Below are 20,418 nucleotides of genomic sequence, written 5' to 3'. Positions count from 1 at the left end.
CGTTTACTTTCTCCCAGGAAGCTTCATTACTTTCTCACAGGTGGCTTCAGTACTTTCTTACAGGCGGCTTCATTACTTTCTCACAAGCGGCTTCAGTGATGTCCTTGAGGCCTGCTGCTCACAAACATAACAATTCCGTTCGGTCTGGATTGTTCACTAAGTGCCCCTGGTACTCCAGGTATCCAACACGTTCAGGCCTGTTATGCCCTCAGGCCACCAGCCCTGCCAGATCCCTGACCCCCCACAGGCCACTGGGCTGCTCGGACCACTGGTCCCCTCAGGCCACCAGCCCTCACAGGCTGCTCATCCCCTCAGGCCAACCCCTTTAGGGGCTACCATCCCTCTTCAGGGGCCATCAGCCCCCAGAGGCCACTGGTCCCATCAGGCCACCGGTCCCCTTGGGCCACCAGCCCCCTCTGGTTCCTGGTCGCATCAGGCTGCTGGTCCCCTCGGGCCAGTCCCTTCATGGGCCACCAGCTCTCACAGGCCACTGGTCCCCCCCCCGGCTATTCCCCTCAGATCGCTGGTCCCCTCGGGCCACCAGCCCTCACAGGCCACTGGTCCCTCCCCGGCTGGTCCCCTCGGGCCACCAGCCCTCACAGGCTGCTGGTCCCTTCAGGCCTGTGGTTCCCTCGAGCCACCAGCCCCCTGTGGTCCCTGATCCCTTCAGGCCGCTGATCCCTTCGGGCCGGTCCCTCCAGGGGCCACCGGTCACCTCGGCGCGCTCGCCCCCGCCCTCCCGCCCATCCTCGCTCGGCCCCGCCCCCTCCGCTCCCTCCCCACCCCGCGCCTGCGCAGCCCCTCCTACCGCGCGGCCCCTCCCTCCCCACTCCCTACGTCACCCTCCCGCCGGCTTCTCCCATTGGCTCCCGCCGCTGCGCCTCACGTGACTCCTCCGTTCCCGTCCTTCCCCCCACTACCCCCCCGACCCGCCCGCTCCCGCCGCGCGCGCGCGCGCCAGCGCGCCCCCCGCCGGCGGCGGCTCCGCCCCCCGCGCTGCAGTCTCGCGCCCCGCCGCACCCGCGCCCCGCACCCGCGCCCCGCACCCGCGGCCAGGCCCAGGCCCGGGCCCCGGCCCCGCCGCTGACGGAGGAGCGACCCCCGCCGTCGCCGCGGGCTGGGCCTCCCGCCCCCCCCCCCCTCCGCCCCTTTCCTCCCGGTAGGAACCGCGCTGCCGTGAGCCCGGGGGGCGGTGCCGGGCGGGGGAGGGCGGGTAGGCCCGTGTGTGGCGGGTGGGGGGCGGGGAGAAGCGGAGGGTGGCGGCGGCGGGGGGGGCGCCCAGCGGCGGTGACCCGCCCCCCCCCCCCCCCCCCCCAGTTTTCCCCTCCCTCCCATTGTGCTGTGCAGACAAAATGGCGGCGGGCGGCCGATGGGCCGGGGTGAGTGAGGGGCGCGCGGGGGGGGGCTCAGGAATTTGGGGAAAAGCCGGGGGGGCGGGGGGGGGGCTGCGCCACACCCTCCCGCAGGCCCCGCGGCCCCCCCCGCCCCCCGCAGCCGGCCCTCGCGCCGTGGCGGGTCGCGGCGTGGGGAGGGGTTGCGGCCCTGCTCCCCCCATTTCCCGCCGCCGCTTTGTTCTCGCCGCGCTTGCAAATGGCGGCAGCGGCCCGCCTGCCCCCCCCCCCGCTTCCCCCCGTCCACGGTTTTCCCCCGAACACGCGTGGGGACGGGCGGTACTGCCCGGGTGGGAACGGCGGGGAGGGGATGGGGGGGGGTCGGGCCCCTGCCCGCCGCGGGAAGCAGCCCGCAGGCTGTGGCGGGTGGGTGTGCGGGGGGGGTGGGGGGCGCAGGTGGGACACCCCCTTCGGTGGGATGTCGGCCCCTGCCTCCTCCCCTCAGGGACAGGACCCCCCCCCCCGAGTTCGCCCCCCCGGGGTTTTACCCGAGCTCTCCCCTCGCTTCCTCGAAATCCCCCTTCTCGTCCGCCCCCGTTGTCGGGAGCTGCTTGCTTTCTGGGTGTTTTGGAAAAACAGCCCCCAGAAATCGATGATCCTCCCCACGCGCCACTTCGCTTTTGTTTGCCGCCGGCCAGGTAGCCGTGCCGTGGGGACGCTGGAAGGGCTTTGCGCAAACAAAAGCCAGGCTTTGCACTCCTCCGAGCATCCTTTCTGGGCTGAAAACACAGATTAAAAATCACCAGTTATATTTTTTTTTTTTCAAAGCATAGAAGTTTCCTAAAATGAAATGCCCTTCTTCACGTGTGTTAAACTTTCCCCTAGTCTCAGGCAGAAGTTTCAGCCTTTTGCATTCTTTATATAATTTTCTCCTCCAGCCAACGCTCCTCAGCATTTTGGAGAGTCTGCTCCTTCCGTTGGAAGACTGGAACAGAGTGGAAAGTTTGTTGGTGAAATCAAGCTGGTGGTGCAAATCATAGAAGGGGGGAGAGCAGAGCAGGCGAGGCTGAAAACAGGGGTGGAATTCCAGCGTTTCCCCTTTTTCTCTGATTTTAATGACAGTCGACGTGGAGACCAGCATCGGGAATCGTGCGTTACTGAGCATGTTCGTGTTTTTTAACTTGTTCTGTGGTTCTTTTCCCCAAGAGGCGTGAATCCTGTGGTGCTCCTGGGTTCTTACTAGACATGAACTTCAGTGATTCCAAGAAAAGCGCTACCGTCCGTCTTTAGGAACCGCAGGAAACGGGACCCTCCTTTCTCGGGCTCTTGTAGTGTTTTCTCACTCTAGAAGCGGCTGCCTCACTAGGTTGGTTTTCAACTCATTTCTTACTTTGCTTGGAGGAAATTAAGGGAGCTTTAAGAAAAATAGCTGCGTACAGAGCGTTCTCTGGGGTCTGCATGTTTTGGGAGGCTTCTGTGCCATAGAATACCGAGTCCGTATGGCGCTGGCGGCTCGAGGAAACGAGTTTCCCTGATTTTTATCCTAGAAAGTTCTCCAGGTCGTGCGCCCCAGCTCTGTCTGTACGACAAGTAGCGCAGCGGGGTCCTGACTTCTGCCCCAGCCCTTCGTGTTGTTTTATGGTTATAAGCAGTAAAGCACTAAGCATTTGAGCAGTTGTTATTCATTCTTTTGTATTATTGTTGCAGTATCTCAGACAATTTGTGCTTAAGGTTGGCCAGCCTCGCTCGCAGTCTGTGTCACGTGTAAAGCGTGAGAAGTAAAGCGCTGGGCTGGCGAGCTGTACGTAGCCGTTGCCGTCGCGGCTGGGAATGGCCCCGCTCGTGGTAGGTTCCAGTGAGGGGAAAAAAGGAAAAGCGAGCTTCAGTCTGGTTTCATTCTGGGGAAAACCCGTTCAGACTGCAGGGGCTCCCAGAGAAGGGGGTTTGGTTGCGAGCACTGACATAACGGCAGCGTGATTGACTTTACCCAGCAGTGGTTTTGAAAGCCCTCGTTACGAGGCCGTTCCAGTAAAATGAAGTGAAGCAGCCAGCGCTGCGGATGACGATGACTGTCATCTCCACGCGCTGAGGCTCCTCTGTCCCTCCCTTGGGCTCACGCTTTCCAACGACGCTCAGCCGTTCTTGGAGTTCCGACGAGACGCCCGGTTTCGCAGGAGTGGGGCTGCCCCATGCGGTTTCAGTTAGGGGTAAATCAAGAGTTTTGGTCGAGATGTTTGGCCGAAGGCACGGCCGTGAGTCGAGCAAGTGCCGATTCTTGTGCTAGTTGTGTGGGAGACGACGTTGCTGATGATGAAGAGTTGATCCCAGCAGGTGCGAGGTGGCTTTTTGCAGTTCTTGCCAGAAGCCTGCTCGCATCCGAAGGTGATCTGGGAAGCTCTCTTCTCCCACAAAACATGAATCAGTCCCACAGGGCACGAGCGTTTCTCTGCCCCTTGGCCAGAGCAGAGGAAGAAGGTGCTCGGATTTTGACAAAAGCAGTTCGCTGCCCTGGCTGGGGCTCGGGCTAGCGGAGCGGGTCAGTTCCCTTCAAAAGTGGCTCCTTGTTTGGGAGCAAGCTTTCGTGGTTTGGCTTAATCTGTTGGATTTTCCAAGTTGTGAGCGCTTGCTTCAAAACCAGACTGGCTGTTGCGAGTTTATGAGATGTCCTTCTGATAAAGTGAGCGGAGAGACTCGATGCCGCTACCAAACTTGTCTCATGTTGTTCCTGATTAAAAGCAGGCTTGTCAAGCAGGCTGTAAAAGGAATTTGGGGTAAAAAGCGGTGTGCGGCAGAGAAATTTTTACAGGGAGTTGCTTCTGAGTAGCGTGAGTGTCACTTCGCTTGGCAACCCGGTTCCTTACCTGGTGGAGCTGGATCTGCTTGCAGGCTGTTAATTCTCCCTGTGCAGGCTGCTCTGGCGTCTGTTGGGGAGCGCTTTACCTTCGCTGCGCTTCCTTTTAGAAATACGAGCAGGAGCTCTGGAAAAATCCCATTTTAACAGGAATAAGGAGCCAAGATAACACGGAGGGAGAACCGAGCAGGCGGGCGCAGCTCAGGCTCCTGAGGTGTCTTGGCTTCCTGGGGAGATCGTCCCAGGTTGTGGTTCGGGGCACTTGTCTCGCGCAGCACGCTGGGCCGGTGCTCCGCGGCCGAGCTGTTGGGTGGTAAATGAGCGTGCGGCGCTCGTTAAGCTGCTGGGCGGGTAAAACGGAGCGGTTGGTGCCCTCCGAAGGCAGCTGGGGTTGGCAGCTGTAATGGCTTCAGCCATCATCGCGGGCGCTGTTCGGGTCTCTAGAAGATTGAAGTCGTCAGGAGCAGAAAACTTGTCCTTCACTAACGAGTTTGGCTACTTCCAATTTCTGTTGTTCCTTCCGATTATCAATGCTGGCTGTTTCTGTTCCGGCATGCGCTCGGCGAGCAGGCTGCGGGACGGCCCAGCCTACCAGCGTTGCTAACCACTTTTCTGTTGCTTTCAGGTTACAGAAGAGTGTGGTACTGGTACGGCCTTTCTGGTGGGAAACTCTGTATACGCACATTTTGAACGCCTGGACGGCCATTCAAAAGCAAAAATGGTAAGGATCGGGAGGGTTCGACCTCAGTGAGGTGAATACCCGCGCTTCAGCTCTCACTAAAATAGTTTCAAAATCCCTTTTCAGCGACCAATGCGTATTTTTGTGAACGACGACCGCCACGTGATGGCCAAGCACTCGGCCGTTTACCCCACGCAGGAGGAGCTGGAGGCGGTTCAGAACATGGTGTCCCACACGGAGCGAGCGCTCAAAGCCGTGTCCGACTGGATCGACGAGCAAGAAAAGGTCAGCGGGGAGCAGCCAGAAGCAGAGTCCATGGAGACGGCAGCCGAAGAGGAGAACAAGGAAGGAGGGTAAGGAAATCACCGAACACGCGCCTCTGAAGGGCGCTGTGGGAAGCAGTAGCACCTTCTTACTTTAGATCACTAAAAATCCGCACGCTGAAGGTGGAAAAGCTGTTTTCCCTGTCTGGGGGGCTCAGAGGAATTGGCCAACCTGGAGCTGAAGCGCCTCTTCCCGTAGGTGTAGTAAATCCTTCAGTGGGGGCCACGCGTCGTGTCTCATCCTTGCGGCTCTGTCCATCGGCTTGGGCTGGGGGCTCGCGCTGGCCTGGCTGCCGCGGGCTCTGCTCGCCGTCGTGACTGCGCTGTGTGTGCTTGCAGGGATCAGAAGGCTGCGGAGCAGCTGACGAGGACCCTGCGTGGGGTGATGCGTGTGGGGCTCGTGGCGAAGGGCCTGTTGCTGAAGGGGGACTTGGATCTCGAGCTGGTGCTTTTGTGCAAAGATAAACCCACCGCAGATCTCCTGGAGAAAGTTGCTGACAATCTGGGAGTACAGCTTGCTGTGAGTACAACCTCTTGGTGTGTGCGTGTGCTCGTTACAGAACAAGCGAGACGGATTTTAAATGGTTAAAGACACCGAAGAGGTGTGTTCTGATACCCCGTTCTGTCTTGGGGGAGTAGCTGTCGTAGGCGTGTAGCGTCATTCTGGAGTTGTTAAACGAACTTCTCTTTATTAGCCGAAGTTTCGTTCGTAGGCCTTATTTTTGGTTGGGAAAGGATGTTGCCAATCACTGGGAAATTAATTAGACGATTGCTAAGCGCTGAAATTATATCGCAGGCTATTACCGAAGACAAATATGAAATAATCCAGTCGGTTGGCGACGCTGCGATTGTCATTAAGAACACAAAGGAGCCGCCACTGACGCTGACCATCCACTTGACGTCGCCCGTAGTCAGAGAGGAGATGGAGAAGCAGTTAGCTGGAGGTATGGAGACTGGAACTGGCCCCCAGCCGGCTGGAAACCCGTACATGGCCGTTGCTAGTTCACTGTCAAAGTGTGCTCTTCAGTTTCAGCCGAAGCGGCGACCGTTATTTTTGTGCAAATTTAAAATTCCGTAAGCCAGCACCAGCCTCATGAGATCACGGTTTATTCGGACTCAGCTTCCGAAACTGAGAAGCACCTTTCAGATGGGATTTCGCTCCTTTTTTTTTTTTCCAAAAAAAAATCCTATTTTTTTTTTTTTTTTTTTTTTTTTCTACTTGGGCCTTTAGTTCACTAATAACGTCATCTTGTTGTATTAATCTTGTTTTGTACCTAGCCATGTAAGTGGCCTGCACAGTGACATAAAAACATAAACCTGATGCATTTAAAAAAAAAAAAAAAACCAAACCAAAAACCTCGAAGGCTTCTTGTGAGATGACTTGCATGTACATGAAATTGGATGTTCCGGACAGTTCGTGTTGCAGCAAGAATGATAGGTGCTCCGGCTCTCCTCGATTGGCTGTTTCATCAGCTAAAGCTCACAATTCCGGAAAGTGATGCAGAGTTTTGGATAAAGTTAGCTTCTCCATTCGCTCCCAAATTCCCGTTGGGATAAGAACTGGCAGACGGATTTTTGCGCTTGGATTACGGTGGGTTCTGCGTCGCAGGCACCGACCGCGCTGTCCAATTGGCGGATGTCAAAACGCTCGCTCTGTGCACTAGCCTTATCTAAAACCCTGGTCTTGAGAAACCTCGAGCTGTTTCAAACCCTATCTTCAGTTTTGCTGCAGCACAGACTGGAAAATATCTTTGTGCTCTATTGACTGTCTATGGTTTTGATATCTGACCTCGTCTACCAAGCCTTCTAGTTTGTCAATTTTAGGGACGCTGGACCTTTGACCAACAGGACGCTCTCTGTCACGGGTTGGGGCCAGGGCAGTCAAGCCTTCTGGGCGGAGAGGGTTCCCTTGATCCTCGCAAAGCCTTCCCTCCCCCCCACTCCTCCACTAAAGCTACGCTCTGAATGCAGAGCGGGGGGTTTAATCTTAAATTTCCCTTTCTCACCTGTTACCGGCCTTGAACGCTACCACTTCATTTGAGTCATAAAGGATTCCTGTCCTCTCCCATCGAGTTTCACGCCCCGTCTCCTCCTCCTCACGCAGCAGACGTCAGTCCGTCCCTGTTAATTGAACTCCCCCCACTCTGCAGTTTTAATTTCTAAGCGAGGCCGCTGGGCGAGCGCACTGCAGACCCATCCTCCCAGGTGCAGGATCTAGAGCAGGATCTTTTGGGAGCCTCGGCTGCCCCTTAGGAAGCTGCCTCATCCCCTCTCCACCTGACAGAACCCCCTTGGTCAAACTGTGCCTTGTCTTCTTATTCCATCCACGACTAGAAACGCTATCAGTCAACGACTCCCCGGACGTTCTGGACAGGCAGAAATGCCTTGCTGCCTTGGCGTCACTGCGACACGCCAAGTGGTTCCAGGTTTGCATTTTGTTCTTATATTTGTCTTTAAGTAGAAAATTCGTAAACTATTAAGGGGCTAACTATTTTTATTTTTTTCTTTTATTTAAAATATTTAACGTCGGATGATAGTTAGACGTGCTGAACTTAGCGTCTGTCAACGGTACAGTTGCTAAAGAGGCACTTAAAGCGAAGTAAACGTGCGGAAGGAACCGTTTTTAATGAGTAGATGCATAGCTGCTGCTTTGTGTTAAGAGTAATGTTGCCTTTGTACTACGGTGATAAGTTACAACGTGGTAATGCGCAGTACTGTTTACCCTTGGCAAAGTAGCACCGCAAAAATTAATGTCTGCGCACGAGCAGTGTGGGTGTTTGTGTTGAATGCCTGTCTGCCTCTGGTTCTTGTTCTAGGCCAGGGCTAACGGGCTGAAGTCGTGCGTCATAGTGATACGAGTGCTGCGAGACCTGTGTACGCGGGTTCCTGCCTGGGCGCCACTGAGAGGATGGGTAATTTGTCCTTTCCTTATTTCGTTTGTTGGGGTTTTGGTTCCACTTTGCCAGGCTGGCGTCCAGCTCTCTTCAGCCTGCACATGTTCCGTTTCCTGAGTTAGAGATCCGCGTGGCGTGAGCAGAGCTTCAGCCCTTGGACGATGCATATCGAATGTCTACGGTGTGAATTGTTTTACCCATTAGGAGTTTCTGCGGCATAAATCGTTTAATTGTGTGTGAATTTGAAGCAGCTTCGAGCCGTGCTTGCAGCGCAAGCGCCCACTTTTGCTCCTCTCACTTTTCCAAACTGTCTTTCAGCCTCTAGAGCTGCTGTGTGAGAAATCTATTGGAACTGCTAACAGACCCATGGGCGCTGGCGAGGCTCTGAGGAGAGTTCTTGAATGCCTCGCCTCGGGAATCGTTATGCCAGGTTAGGTGGTTCTCTGCATTTACATTTCAAATGAAGCTGAAACGGCGCGCGGTTGAAGCTTCCGGGCGCGGTTACATTCCCCTGCTGTGTGTGCGGGCAGCCTAGGCTGGAGCGCAGGAAGCCCCCGGCGTACACGGGTACCGCCGTACCTCGCCGTGACTTAGGGCACGTGTGTTCAGAGCTGCGGACCCATGGCCTTACCCCCCTAGAGAGAGGTGCCAGTGCCTACAGGCGTAAAACTGCTTCCCTGAGTGGTCGTGACCAGCTGCACTGCTCACTGTCCGTGTGAAATAGCCCAAGACGAGTTTCAGAATGTTGGACATTGGATGGATCATGTCAGTCCGTGTTCTTCGAGAGATGAGTGTTGATTGATGCCAAGGGCATACTTAGTTTAGTGTCGTTAGAAAACACCAGGATAATTCTCTGCATATCTTCCTTGTTTCCTGCCTTCAGATGGTTCTGGTATTTATGATCCTTGTGAAAAAGAAGCCACTGATGCTATTGGGCATCTAGACAGACAACAAAGGGAAGATATCACACAGAGTGCTCAGGTATAGTTTTGACTACAGATGTTACGAAAACTTAATCAGTTCGACTGACTCTGAACTCCCATGTCGGTTAATGGTAGTATAGTCACCTCCCGGAGGTCGCTGTTAACTTTTTTAATATCTAGCCAAGTAAAAGAAATGCAAGTGGGTCCCACGCCAATAAGGAATTTGTAGCTTGGCCACCCAGAGGCAAAGTATCAGGCTTTAAATAGTGACTTGCTACCGTGACCCGTATTTTGGGCTGAACCTCAAAAATTCAGAGAGTCCTATTTAAACCGATGAGGATTTCTGTGCAGGGGTGGGTAGAATGTTCCTGTCTGAAACTGTGCAGGGAACAGAGATCGGTGGAGCTGCTTGCGCCTCCCAGTAACACCTGTTTAATCTTTCTAGCATGCTCTGAGACTTGCTGCTTTTGGCCAGCTTCACAAAGTCTTGGGGATGGATCCCCTGCCTTCCAAAATGCCCAAGAAACCAAAGAATGAAAATCCTGTTGACTATACTGGTAGGTACTTGGAGGGGGAAAGAAAACCCCACAAAGCACGTTTCCAGGGCTTTTGCCAACGTTGTTGCTGGAAACCACAATACTTAGCTTTTTTTTTTTTTTGTTACTATTATGACAGTCCAGATTCCTCCCAGTACAACGTACGCTGTCACCCCGATGAAGCGTCCCATGGAGGAGGACGGAGAGGAGAAATCTCCCAGCAAAAAGAAGAAGAAGATTCAGAAAAAAGGTATTGAGTTAACAAGAGGTAGGTACAGATGGCTACCCGAGAGCTGTTCTCAGGCCGAGGCGGGGGGCAGGCTGCAGAACGCTCGGAGGGTTTGGTCTTGGGTGACGCTGTAAAAATGGGAGTTCTGGGGCACGTGAATGTAAAGAAAAAAGCTCAACGCTGTAAGGTTTTTGCTGGGTATAGCTTAAACTCTCGCAGTGAGGAAAACTCAGATCAGAACTTGTCTGAAAGCAGTTGTGCTTCTTTGAAAGAGATGACAAACATCCACAAACTTTTGATTTTTTTTTTTTGTCTCTGTTCAGAGGAAAAACTCGAACCTCCCCAGGCCATGAATGCACTGATGAAACTCAACCAGCTAAAACCCGGCCTCCAGTACAAACTGGTCTCTCAGACAGGTCCTGTTCACGCTCCTATCTTTACAATGTCTGTGGAAATCGACGGCAGCACGTTTGAGGCATCGGGACCTTCGAAAAAAACGGCTAAGCTGCACGTGGCGGTGAAGGTAAGAGCTGTGCACGTAAATCCCTGCCGGAGGGCTCTCGTTAGGAGACAGCCTGATTGCCGACCTCTCTGAGTGGAAAACGGGCAGCCAGGTTGATGGGGATGGCGGTTGTGGGGACAGCCGTCTAGGAAAAATGGTAGAAAGTCTTCGGGACAGAGCGGGGAGAAGTTAAACACCAAGGCTGCTGTGTGTGAAGTCTCAGGGCAGGGACTTTGTACCTCCTGGGTCTCGAGGTGCCCGCGGGATTTAGGGAATGCCTAGCGCTCGAACAGAATTTATAAACGGAGCTGTGAGCAGCCTTCCCGAGGATTTATCCCAAAATGGGTAGGGTGCAGAGAGCCAGAGGCCCTCTGAGGTCCGCGCTGTCCAGTAATCTCCTCTCCAACTCTCCTTTCCCCAGGTGCTGCAAGATATGGGTTTGCCCACGGGAGTGGAAGGCAAAGAATCTGGGAAAGGAGACGAATCAGCAGAGGAAACAGAACAGAAACCAGTCGTCGTCGCTCCTCCTCCTGTAGTAGAAACCGTCTCAACGCCCGCTGCTGCTTCTCCTCCTTCAGATCAAACCCCAGAGGTGAGCGCCGGCCGAGAGGGGGAGTGGGCCGCTCTCGTGCTTTGGGACGGCGCTGTAGGCCGCTATCGGGAACGTCCTTTGGCAATGGGTTGCTGAAACAGCGCACTGTACGGTTCAGCTCCTGCGACGATACAATTTAAGCAGTAAAAGCATCGGACACGCTTACTCCAAGCTTGCCTTCTTGGAATGTTTTCCAAGGCACGTGTTTTGGAAGCAGCTTTGGGTCTGCTAGGGTTTTTCTTGGAGTTTCATCTCCGCTGCTCTGCTTGCAGAATGTGAAACAGCAGGGACCAATTCTGACGAAGCATGGCAAGAATCCCGTGATGGAGCTCAACGAGAAGCGGCGCGGGCTGAAATACGAACTGATTTCGGAAACGGGCGGCAGCCACGACAAGCGCTTTGTCATGGAGGTGAGGTGGCTTCTGGTCCTCTCTCCATGCCTTTGTCCCGCCTCGGGTATCCATAACTTCGTAGCTTTAGTAAGAGGTTAAAAAAAAATCACAGGACGGGTTGGGTTGGAAGGGACCTGTAGAGATCGTCGAGTGGGCCGGGACGTTTTCGCTGGGTTGGGTTGCTGAAAGCCCGTCCGGCCTGACCTTCAGCACTTCCGACTTCTGGGATTGTCTGCAGGCACCGTAAAAAATGGTGAATTTTACCAAACGTGCATCTTCTGCTCCTGCCGTTTCCGTTGATGCGCAATGATTCAATCCCTTTCCAAGGTGGAGGTTGACGGGCAGAAGTTCCAAGGAGCTGGTTCGAATAAAAAGGTGGCAAAGGCCTACGCTGCTCTGGCCGCGCTGGAGAAGTTGTTTCCGGATACCCCCGTTGCCATTGAGCAGAACAAGAAGAAGAGACCCCCTGTGCCAGCGAGGGGAGGACCCAAGTTTGCTGTGAAGGTAAGTAAATCCGCAATTCCACGACTTTGTGGTGTGACTGATGGTTCTGTAGGGCCGTTTTCTCCTCCGTCGTGGTTTTAATCTCAGTTTGGGAGGGGAAATAATGGAAGGTGTGGAGGGAAGCTGGAGTCTCTGAACAGCTGTTGGGCTTGAAAGCAGAAATGCCATCTATTTTTATGGAAAACAGCCTCTGTTTTCTGGAGATCACCCTTATTTGCTGCCCACCCCTGTTGCTTCTGGCTTAGACCCTCTTCCGTTCAGGTGTCTGGCGGGTTCTGGAGCTCCTGGCGTCCTTTTGGAAGGTTCGGCCTCGCCGGGGAGGCGAGGCGTTGCGGCTCGGAAGCCGAGCTGGATAACGCCCGCGTCTCTCTCTCTCTCCCCTCAGCAGCACAACCCGGGTTTCGGGATGGGAGGCCCCATGCACAACGAAGTGCCCCCTCCACCCAACATGCGCGGGCGGGGAAGAGGCGGCAACATCCGAGGCCGCGGGAGAGGCAGGGGCGGATTCGGCGGCAATCACGGCGGCTACATGAATGCAGGTGAGGTGCTGCCTGTACCCCGTCCCGTCTCTCCGCCAGACCCCACAGTAGCGTGACGGGGAAATACGAGGCCTCTGTGCGCTTCGGTTTCCCTTTATTTCAACGTTTTCTTCTGCTCCAGGTGCTGGGTATGGAAGCTATGGTTACGGAGGGAATTCGGCGACGGCGGGCTACAGTAAGTGTTTTTCATCTTAACTTTTGGAAGGTGTGGATCTGCTGGGGGCGTGGAGCTCGGCTGGGTGGCGCCGTGCGGCGCTGCCCTCATGCGCAAGCTCCCTTGAGGGGTTCTCTTTTTTTCTTTTTGTTTTTGAATGAGAAGTAATGAAAGATGGCTCGTGTACACGTGTAAAAGTTAAAACGCGGATCCCGGTGACTTCACGTTTCCTCTAAAATGGTGAATATTTTAAATTTCTCTGCTTTAAGCCATGTGAAGCTATCAGCCACACTTTTGAATGGGATTTTCCTGAAAATACCCAGCGATTGGTCTTGAGAAGAAGCCTTCATTGGGGGGTGACCGGAGCAGAGAAATCTAAAACATGACTTTCACGTGTGGCGCATTTGGCCATCTTCAAAAGAATTCTAATTTTTTGTCTCTGCTCTGTCTCCCCCTTTTGTAGGTGACTTTTTCACAGACTGCTACGGCTATCATGATTTTGGGTCTTCCTAGATCATCTAAAAGTGTTGCACAAAAACCCAGCTTTTTACTCCAATTTTCTCGAACTCCAAAACCCAAAGTGTCCGTGCTGTGTCCCTGTGCTTCACTGGGTTTCTCAACAGTGGCTTTCCACCGCAGCTTGTCTGAAACTCCCTTAGCCTGCACAACCTAGGACAGCGGCGGTTTTTATTGCCATTTGCCTTTGAACTCGGTTGTATCGATGTACGCACCAGGGGGAACCGATTACCCGGGAACGGGTTTTGTGCGCTTGGCGCAGATTTCCAAGCCGGCTCCGTTCAGCGTGAAGGCAAAAAGCCCATCTTTGCTTTTTATGGAAAGCATTACTTTATTTTTAAGAAACCGAAGTGTTTTAATCTACCTTTGTCTTAATTTACAGCGGGTTTTGTACAAAATTTGAGCCTTTTAATAAATCCCAGCGATCGGGCAGATGCCTCTCGATATTGGGAAGACTTTTCAACATCTTTGAATGTAGTCCAGCCGGCTTTTTGAGCATGTGAAACTTTGACTTGTACGTGGAATCGTGCGTGCGGAAATCTGATCCTCCCTCCTTTGTAACACGCGGGTGGATTGAATGCTGAGGGACGTGACTTTCTGTGGCTGGTAGCTTTCACAGGTTTTGTAATCGTGCTTCGGATCCTGACACAATAAACATCCAGGCCGTAGGGGTTAGCGTGAACCTGTTAGCAGCTGCTGAAAAAATTCATGGATGCGTTCGTTAACCTGAAAACGGGCTTTCTCGAGCCAAGTGTAAAGGGCCTCAAGGCAAAGCTCGGCCGGCTGCGGGCTTGGCAGCCGTGCTGAAAAACGCCCGTCGCCCTGAATGGTCCTAATTGCCTGGAGAACTCGATTCCACTGGCATCGGGAATTGCGGGAAATCTCGCAATTGGCCAGTTGAGAGCCGAGTCTCTGAACTCCGAGTGTTTGGTCCTTTATTCTTGCTACGGTATTTGTTTTTGAAAGCTGTATTTTGTTTGTCACCGGTTTCAGCTCCACCGTTGCGCTCGTTCAACCTGTGAGGCTCAACGACATTGGGGTTAACTCAGTAAACCAGCCAAACGAAAAGAAAGCCAAACAAAAACCACTCACCTAGGAAGCCAGGGTTAAAAAAAAAAAAGTCCAAGGTGTTGAGTGGAAGAAAATGGGGAGAAATTGATGACGGAACCTTGTTTCTGCACAACTAAATGGGGATCTTCTGTGGAAAAGGGGAAAAAAAGAAATCTTGCGTAGAAAGGCTTTCTGTAGTGCAGGGGGTGTAGACAAGAGGTGTTGAAACGGTCGAAAAATGACAAGTGAGTTCTCCCCCACCTCTCCTCCCCTTCAGAGGAGGTGCTAGCAACTCTTTCCCTCTTTCAGAGGTGTAGCTCTGTTCCTGGCGCCTCCGCGCTGTTCCAGACGCTGGTGCAGGTTTTTAGTTAGATTCCAGTGGCTTTTATTCCTTGAAAATAAGTTTAGTTCCGGATAGGGCAAGGCTGAGTGTAGAGTTAAGTCTTCTCACTAAGCCCAACGCAGAGAACCTCCCCAAAATTCAGCTTGGGGAAACTGGGCAGGGAAGGAATCTCTCGGAGAGCTTGACTGTCGTACTCTTGATAAATCAAATAAAACCCAGAGTCGCCCTCGGCTGTGCACAGTGCTGTCGCATCCAGGCCCTCCGCAGTATTTTGGTCCCTTCGAAGTTATTGGTAACCTTGGAGCCCAGACGTAGTGCCCCAGTCTCAAGGTGAATAGTGCTGCACAAGAGGATGAACTGTGCACGCGCCTCAAATTTCCCGTGGGTTGTTGCTGCTCACTCACCACGTAAATCCGTGTGGATGGCTCGCTGTGCTAGAGCAATCCGCGCGGGTGTTGACATAATTCCTCATTACAGGAACGAGATTCTTCCTCGTTACCGCATCTCTCGGCCGCAGAGACAGCTGACGGCTGACTTGTCTCAAACGTAGCCTGAGCACTGGATTTTAAATCTGTAGAGCGCTGACGCGGAGACTGTCAGTGGTGATGTGCGTTAAAGAGACTGGTGCAGCCCTGAGCTCACGCCGAAACATCGGGGCCACGCTGGAGTTAAAGCTGTGGGAGAACTGGCGGGGCGTTGTTCGCTGGGGTTTCGGGGCGCTGGGGCCACGGTGCGACGTCGACGTGTTTCACAGCTCCCCTCCTGACTGAGCGAGGTGTTCCACCTCTCGGCCTCGTGTGCCCTCTTAAGCCTTTCACCAGCCTAGGAGCAAACCGCTCCTAAACCCTCACGTTCGCCGGGGTGAAATCTTGTTGTCCTGCGAGCCTTGACCTTTAAAATAGCGCCCAGCGCGCCTGCCCCACCTCGAAACGCCCGCCGCTCTCGGGGCTGACGCTCTTCTCTCTGTTTAGGCCAGTTCTACAGCAACGGCGGCCACTCCAACTCGGGGAGCGGCGGCGGCGGAGGTGGCGGCAGCTCCTCCGGCTACGGCTCCTACTACCAAGGCGGCGATAACTACAACTCGCCGGTTCCTCCGAAACACGGCGGAAAGAAGCAGCAGCACGGAGGACAGCAAAAACCCTCCTACGGTTCGGGCTACCAGTCCCACCAGGGCCAGCAGCAGCAGTCCTACAACCAAAACCAGTACAGTAACTACGGCCCGCCGCAGGGCAAACAGAAAGGCTACAACCACGGCCAGGGCAACTATTCCTCCTACTCCAACTCCTACAACTCGCCCGGCGGTGGAGGCTCCGATTACAACTACGAGAGCAAATTCAGTGAGTGCTGCCGTGCTGATCTGGGGAGTAAAATGTGAAATTTAGATCACTGGGAAATACAGACACCTGAGGCGCTCGGTCCCACGCGAAGGGATCGCTTCTAGCCAGGCCCGCAGCGCCGGGACAGGGGGAACGGGTTTAAACAAGGAGGGGAGATTCAGGCCGGATCTGAGGAAGAAATTCTTTACGCTGGGGGTGACGGGACGCCGGCACAGGTTGCCCCGAGAGGCGGTGGGTCCCCGTCCCTGGGAATGTTCGTGGTTGGGCTGGACGGGGCTCTGGGCAACCTGGTGGGGGTGAAGGTGGCCCTCCTGGTGGCAGGGGGCTGGGCTGGATGGGCTCTAAAGGCCCCTTGCCACCCAAACCATCCCGGCATTCCGTGAGCTTGGAGGGCTTGGAGCGCTCCGCGTTGGTTGCTGTAGTTGGATCAGATCAGTGGCCAGGAAACCGTGGGGGTCTGACCTGCTCCCCGAGGAGCTGCTCCTGCCTCTTGGGGGGTGCCGTCGCCTCGTTTGCTGTCTGTGTTGGGTGGGGTCCGCACCCAACGTGGCTTGGCCGCGCGTGGGACATCACCCTCAGCGTGGCTTGGCCGCGCTCCTGCCGGCTGCGGGGAGATCCTGCCGCTTCCCCGAAGGCTCGCTGTGAAGCTTTTGGCAGCGCAAGGTGACAGGAAGAGGGAGAGCTTCCGCTCACTGAGCCGCTGGCAGCCGCCTCGCCTCGTCCCCTCGGCTGCCGACAGCAGCTAAAACCGCTGGCTGGGCACGGCGAAGCTGCCGCTGCTGGGCACGCCGACCGCGCTCACCGCCCTCTCCCTTCCAGGTTACGGCGGCAACAGCGGCCGCGGCGGAAACAACTACTCGGGAGGCGCCTCCTACAACACGGGCTCGCACGGTGGCTATGGGGGCGGCTCTGGGGGCGGAGGGTCCTCGTACCAAGGTAAGCAAGGTCAGTATGCGACACTTCCCCACGCCTATTGGTTTTTTTTTCCGTGTGAGGGCAGCATCTTTACATCCGGGCGTGCTCTTGCTTGGCAGCGGGTTCCGCTTCGGAGCGTGAACTCCGTTTCTGTGCTAAAAACAGCTTTTGCTTTCCCGCCGCCATCGTAACCGAGCTCCTCTCCCCCTCCTCCCCGCTCCGCAGGTGGCTACTCCTCTCAGTCCAACTACAACTCCCCCGGCTCCGGCCAGAACTACAGTGGCCCCCCCAGCTCCTACCAAGCGTCCCAAGGCGGCTACGGCAGAAACGACCACAGCATGAGTTACCAGTACAGATAAAGGCGCCCCTCCTGCGCGGGCGCGGAGCTCTGGTACCTCCCGCGCTCGCTCGCCCCGGAATATTCAGTTTTCTCGATCGCAGCACGGTAAAGGCCTCCCCCCCGCCCCCCGTTTCCATGTTGCAGTGCTCTTTGTGATACTGGTCACGATGGCTGGGTACCTGTAATTCCATACTTAGCTGAATTTTGGGCATCTCCGTATTTAATGGTTTGTTAGTTGCCATTACAACTTTGTCTAAATAGGGATTGTTTTGTTTTTTTTTTTTTTTTTTTTTTTTTTTGGAGTTAATCCAACTTCGGTATCCTTTTTCTATTTAAAAATGGACGTGGAAGTGTGGCTTTAAATAGAGAAGGGATATGTCATCTGTTAATGCTTTTGTGAAGTGAGTTACACGAGCTTTCTGTATTTTAATGCTTTAGTGTTTCAGTTTTATAAGTGAAGATTTTATTTTAAAAACCAGTGGGAAAGAGTGGGTTTTGTATGCCCGAGTCCCTCGGGCAGTACATCTGGAGTAAGCTGAATGTAGATGAATAAACACAAAACTCTGGACATCTCGCTCTTCAAACGTGTTGTTCTGTGGCGTGCGCCTCTTCCTCTCTCAAAAAAAACCCCCTAAATTCAGAATATTCCCCGCTTTCTGCAGTTTTAATGGTCTTAAACTCTCAGTTTTGAGACTAAACCCCCCCGGGGGCTTTGGCCAGGAGGAGGAGACGGACTTCCGGAGAGCGGCAGCCCGAGCCGACCGGAGGAGCGAGCAGGGCCGGCTGGAGCCTGGGGTAAGACCAAATTATCGCCTTTGCCGGCGATTAAACGACCGCGCCGGACGTGCCGGTGGCTCCCTGCGTCCACGGGTGCAGGGGCTGCCTGCCTTCCCGCGCCGCAGTGGGTGGCAGGCAGAGGCGCCGGATTCTTGGCGCGGGGTGGAGCGTTGGAGGAGGGACCCTTGAACCCGGCGAGAGCAGTTTTTCTGGGTGATGTTTCATGGCACCGGTGGGCGCTTCCTGGTGTACATAATCCTTGCGGATCTTGGGTGATGTCCCGGCCCCGCCAGCTCCTGCCCGTAACTACGGCACTCCTCAAACCCTGATAAAATTGGAACGTCAGTAGCGGCTTCGGCGTGCTCGCCTTTCTGGGGAAAGGTCGAGTGTGTTGGTGCAGTCCCGAGGGAACCCACGGCTCCTGCTCCCAGCTCCTCCGCTGCCTCTCGGGCGCGGGTTACAGCTTGTTAAACCAAAGCCTGGGGCAGCCGGGATTGGAGCTGCGGAGCCGCACCTTTTCCAGCACAAACACCGGAGCGGCCTCTCCGGCTCCTTCAAACAACGCTGGGAACAGCTGGTGCCATATCAGTTATTGCGCCAGTGCCGCGCTCCCGCCGCCGGCGTTCCGCGTGCGTGTGAACGTGCCTCCTCCTGGGAATAAACTTTGCACCTTGCTCTGGCATTTCTGGGTGTCGCGGTGCCGGCAGCAGCAGAGCCGAGTGTGATGCTCGCGCCACGCCAGCGCTTGTTCTCAGCTGAGTTAACAGCCAAAGCGAAGGCCGGGGCTGCTGCCCGGCCGCAGCCGGCGTTGCCGCGATGGTGGCCCCTTCCCGGCGCCGCGGACGAGGTCCGACCTTCGCCAGGGTTTGGGGATGGAGGCGCTTGCCCCCGGGACAGCAGGGGTTTGTGCCGGCGGGCGACTGTGGCGTGGTGCCGCCAGCGGGAGAGACCAGGCAGTTGGCGAGCGCGGTCCGGCTGACTCCAGCCCTTTTATTCCAAACGGCGGCTATAACTCAAGGCGGGCACGGCCGTACCGCCGGCGAGATCCCCCACCACCCAGCTCCTGCGGCTCAGTGCCAAAACAAGCAATATAATAATAATAATAATATCAAAAAGAAATCACGTGGAGTAGCTGGTCGGGTGAGCGAAGCCCTCGGCACCAGCTGGTGGCTCAATCTGGGGGGAAAACCCATCCCCAGTGGGGCCGGGAGCAGCGGAGGGGGGTCCGGAGAGAGACCCCAGCTTCGGTAGGCGGCCCCGAGCAGCTACTTGAGAGCCGGAGACTGGCCAGAAGTCAGCGGGGAGGGCGAAGCCGGTGGGTCCCAGCGCGGCTCAGCCCTCCGGCTGCAGCTAGCGCTGGCACGTGGCCTTTTCCTGCTGGAAGCGCGGCCAGAGCTCCAGCAGCTCCTGGGGCCGGTAGTGGTGGACCATCACCAGGCGGGCGAAGCGGCACGCCTCGTACTCCGCGCGGTACATGAGGAAGGTCCCCGCGGGGCTGTTGGTGACGCTGACACCCAGCGCGTGCAGGCAGATGCCCGTGAAGGAATCCTCCATGTTGATGACGGGCAAAGTTTGGGCGACGCCGTAGATTTTCCCAGCCAAATCCCCGGAGAGGACGTAGGCGGGCCCCCCGCAGTAGGGCGGGTAGGTGGTGTTGGGGTAGATTTCGGAGGGCACGTACCACTTGTAGGCCCTGTTGCGCAGCGGCCTCGTGTTGCGGTAGATGTAACCCGTTATGAAGTTCTGCCTGGGCGGCACCAGGAGCCGCCGCGCCAGGAACTCCAGGTTGAGGAAGACGTCATGGTCGGCCTTCACCACGTAGCTGGCGTTGGGGCAGTGCTTGCTCACCCACTCCATGCCCATCAGCGTCTTCAGCGTCAGGTTGTTGTAGGTGTCCAGGAAGTCCTGCTGCAGAAGGTCGCGGTGGAGCCAGCTCTCCTCCTCCAGCACCGGCCCCAGCGCCCGCCCGAACACGGGGTGGACGCCCAGCAGGAAGAGACGGAGCACGGAGACCCCCGGCACCGCGCTCTCATTGCCCCACGTTTGCCGGATGGCGTTCCTGCCGGCCGTGTCCCCTGGCTCCGTCACCACCAGCAGCACCAGGAAGGGCACCCGCTCCCGGCACTTGTGGGGCTGGTTGAGGAGGAAGCGGTAAGGATGGGGGTAGGGGGGCTGCAGCGGGTGCCGGGTGGGAGTCGGCTGCCTCTTGGTGTTTCCCAGCGGATCGGGCTCCCCGTGCCACTGGAAACCCGCCCTGGGCGGGCGCTGCCGCTTGGCGAGGTCCAGGACGGGGGCCACGGTGATGGGCTCCTCGCCGACGCGCTGCACCCGCAGCCCCAGCAGCGCCAGCGCCGCCAGGATGGGCAGCAGCAGCAGGCGCAGGCTCAGCTGGCACTTCATGGCTCCGGCCACGCCTGTGGAGAGAGCCGGCACCTCAGAGCCAGGGCGCGCCGCCCCGCGCGCTCGGCACCCAAAAACCGCTCGCTCTGCGCCCAAAAACCACTCGCTGGGTGCTCACCCCGCGTGCGCTCGGCACCCATAACCCACTTGCTCTGCGCCCAAAACCCATTCACTGGGTGCTCACCCTGTGGGCAGAGAGGGACCTGAGGGGCCTTTGGGGGGGGGGGACGGGCAGAGATTTGGGGGATACAAAGGGGGGGTTGGGTAGGGAGTTGGGGGGCTTGGGGGTCC

The 20,418-nt window shown here is 56.0% G+C and overlaps 2 protein-coding genes across 6 annotated transcripts; one reads left to right on the top strand and one right to left on the bottom strand.

The window, feature by feature from the left end:
• The first annotated feature begins 2,519 nt into the window (after window positions 1-2,519).
• On the top strand, window positions 2,520-17,518 carry ILF3 (interleukin enhancer binding factor 3). 5 transcript variants are annotated; one of them, XM_086769048.1, is made up of 20 exons: window positions 2,522-2,697; window positions 4,808-4,903; window positions 4,988-5,214; window positions 5,524-5,704; window positions 5,981-6,128; window positions 7,519-7,610; window positions 8,001-8,096; window positions 8,397-8,508; window positions 8,962-9,059; window positions 9,447-9,558; window positions 9,677-9,805; window positions 10,090-10,289; window positions 10,690-10,860; window positions 11,133-11,270; window positions 11,580-11,756; window positions 12,145-12,295; window positions 12,417-12,470; window positions 15,330-15,695; window positions 16,515-16,640; window positions 16,836-17,518. In XM_086769048.1, exons 2-20 carry the CDS (start codon window positions 4,901-4,903, stop codon window positions 16,967-16,969), a joined length of 2,715 nt encoding a protein of 904 aa, XP_086625174.1. In that variant the 5' UTR covers window positions 2,522-2,697; window positions 4,808-4,900; the 3' UTR covers window positions 16,970-17,518. The 5 variants fall into 5 exon arrangements, with proteins under 5 accessions (XP_010120983.2, XP_086625174.1, XP_086625175.1 ...); XM_086769049.1 differs by having other exon boundaries at window positions 12,142-12,295; window positions 16,515-16,631; XM_086769050.1 differs by having other exon boundaries at window positions 2,523-2,697; window positions 9,677-9,787; window positions 12,142-12,295.
• A 1,559-nt stretch (window positions 17,519-19,077) lies between these two features.
• LOC147596961 (beta-1,3-galactosyltransferase 2-like) lies at window positions 19,078-20,127 on the bottom strand. Its single transcript, XM_086769098.1, has one exon. The coding sequence runs from the start codon at window positions 20,125-20,127 to the stop codon at window positions 19,078-19,080; it is 1,050 nt and encodes a 349-aa protein (XP_086625224.1).
• Window positions 20,128-20,418: the final 291 nt, after the last annotated feature.

This window comes from Chlamydotis macqueenii, chromosome 30 (genome assembly GCF_036417535.1).
Source record: "Chlamydotis macqueenii isolate bChlMac1 chromosome 30, bChlMac1.mat, whole genome shotgun sequence".
NCBI lineage: Eukaryota > Metazoa > Chordata > Aves > Otidiformes > Otididae > Chlamydotis > Chlamydotis macqueenii.
Note: the sequence above shows the minus strand (reverse complement) of the source record. Positions and strands in the feature narration are given on the sequence as shown.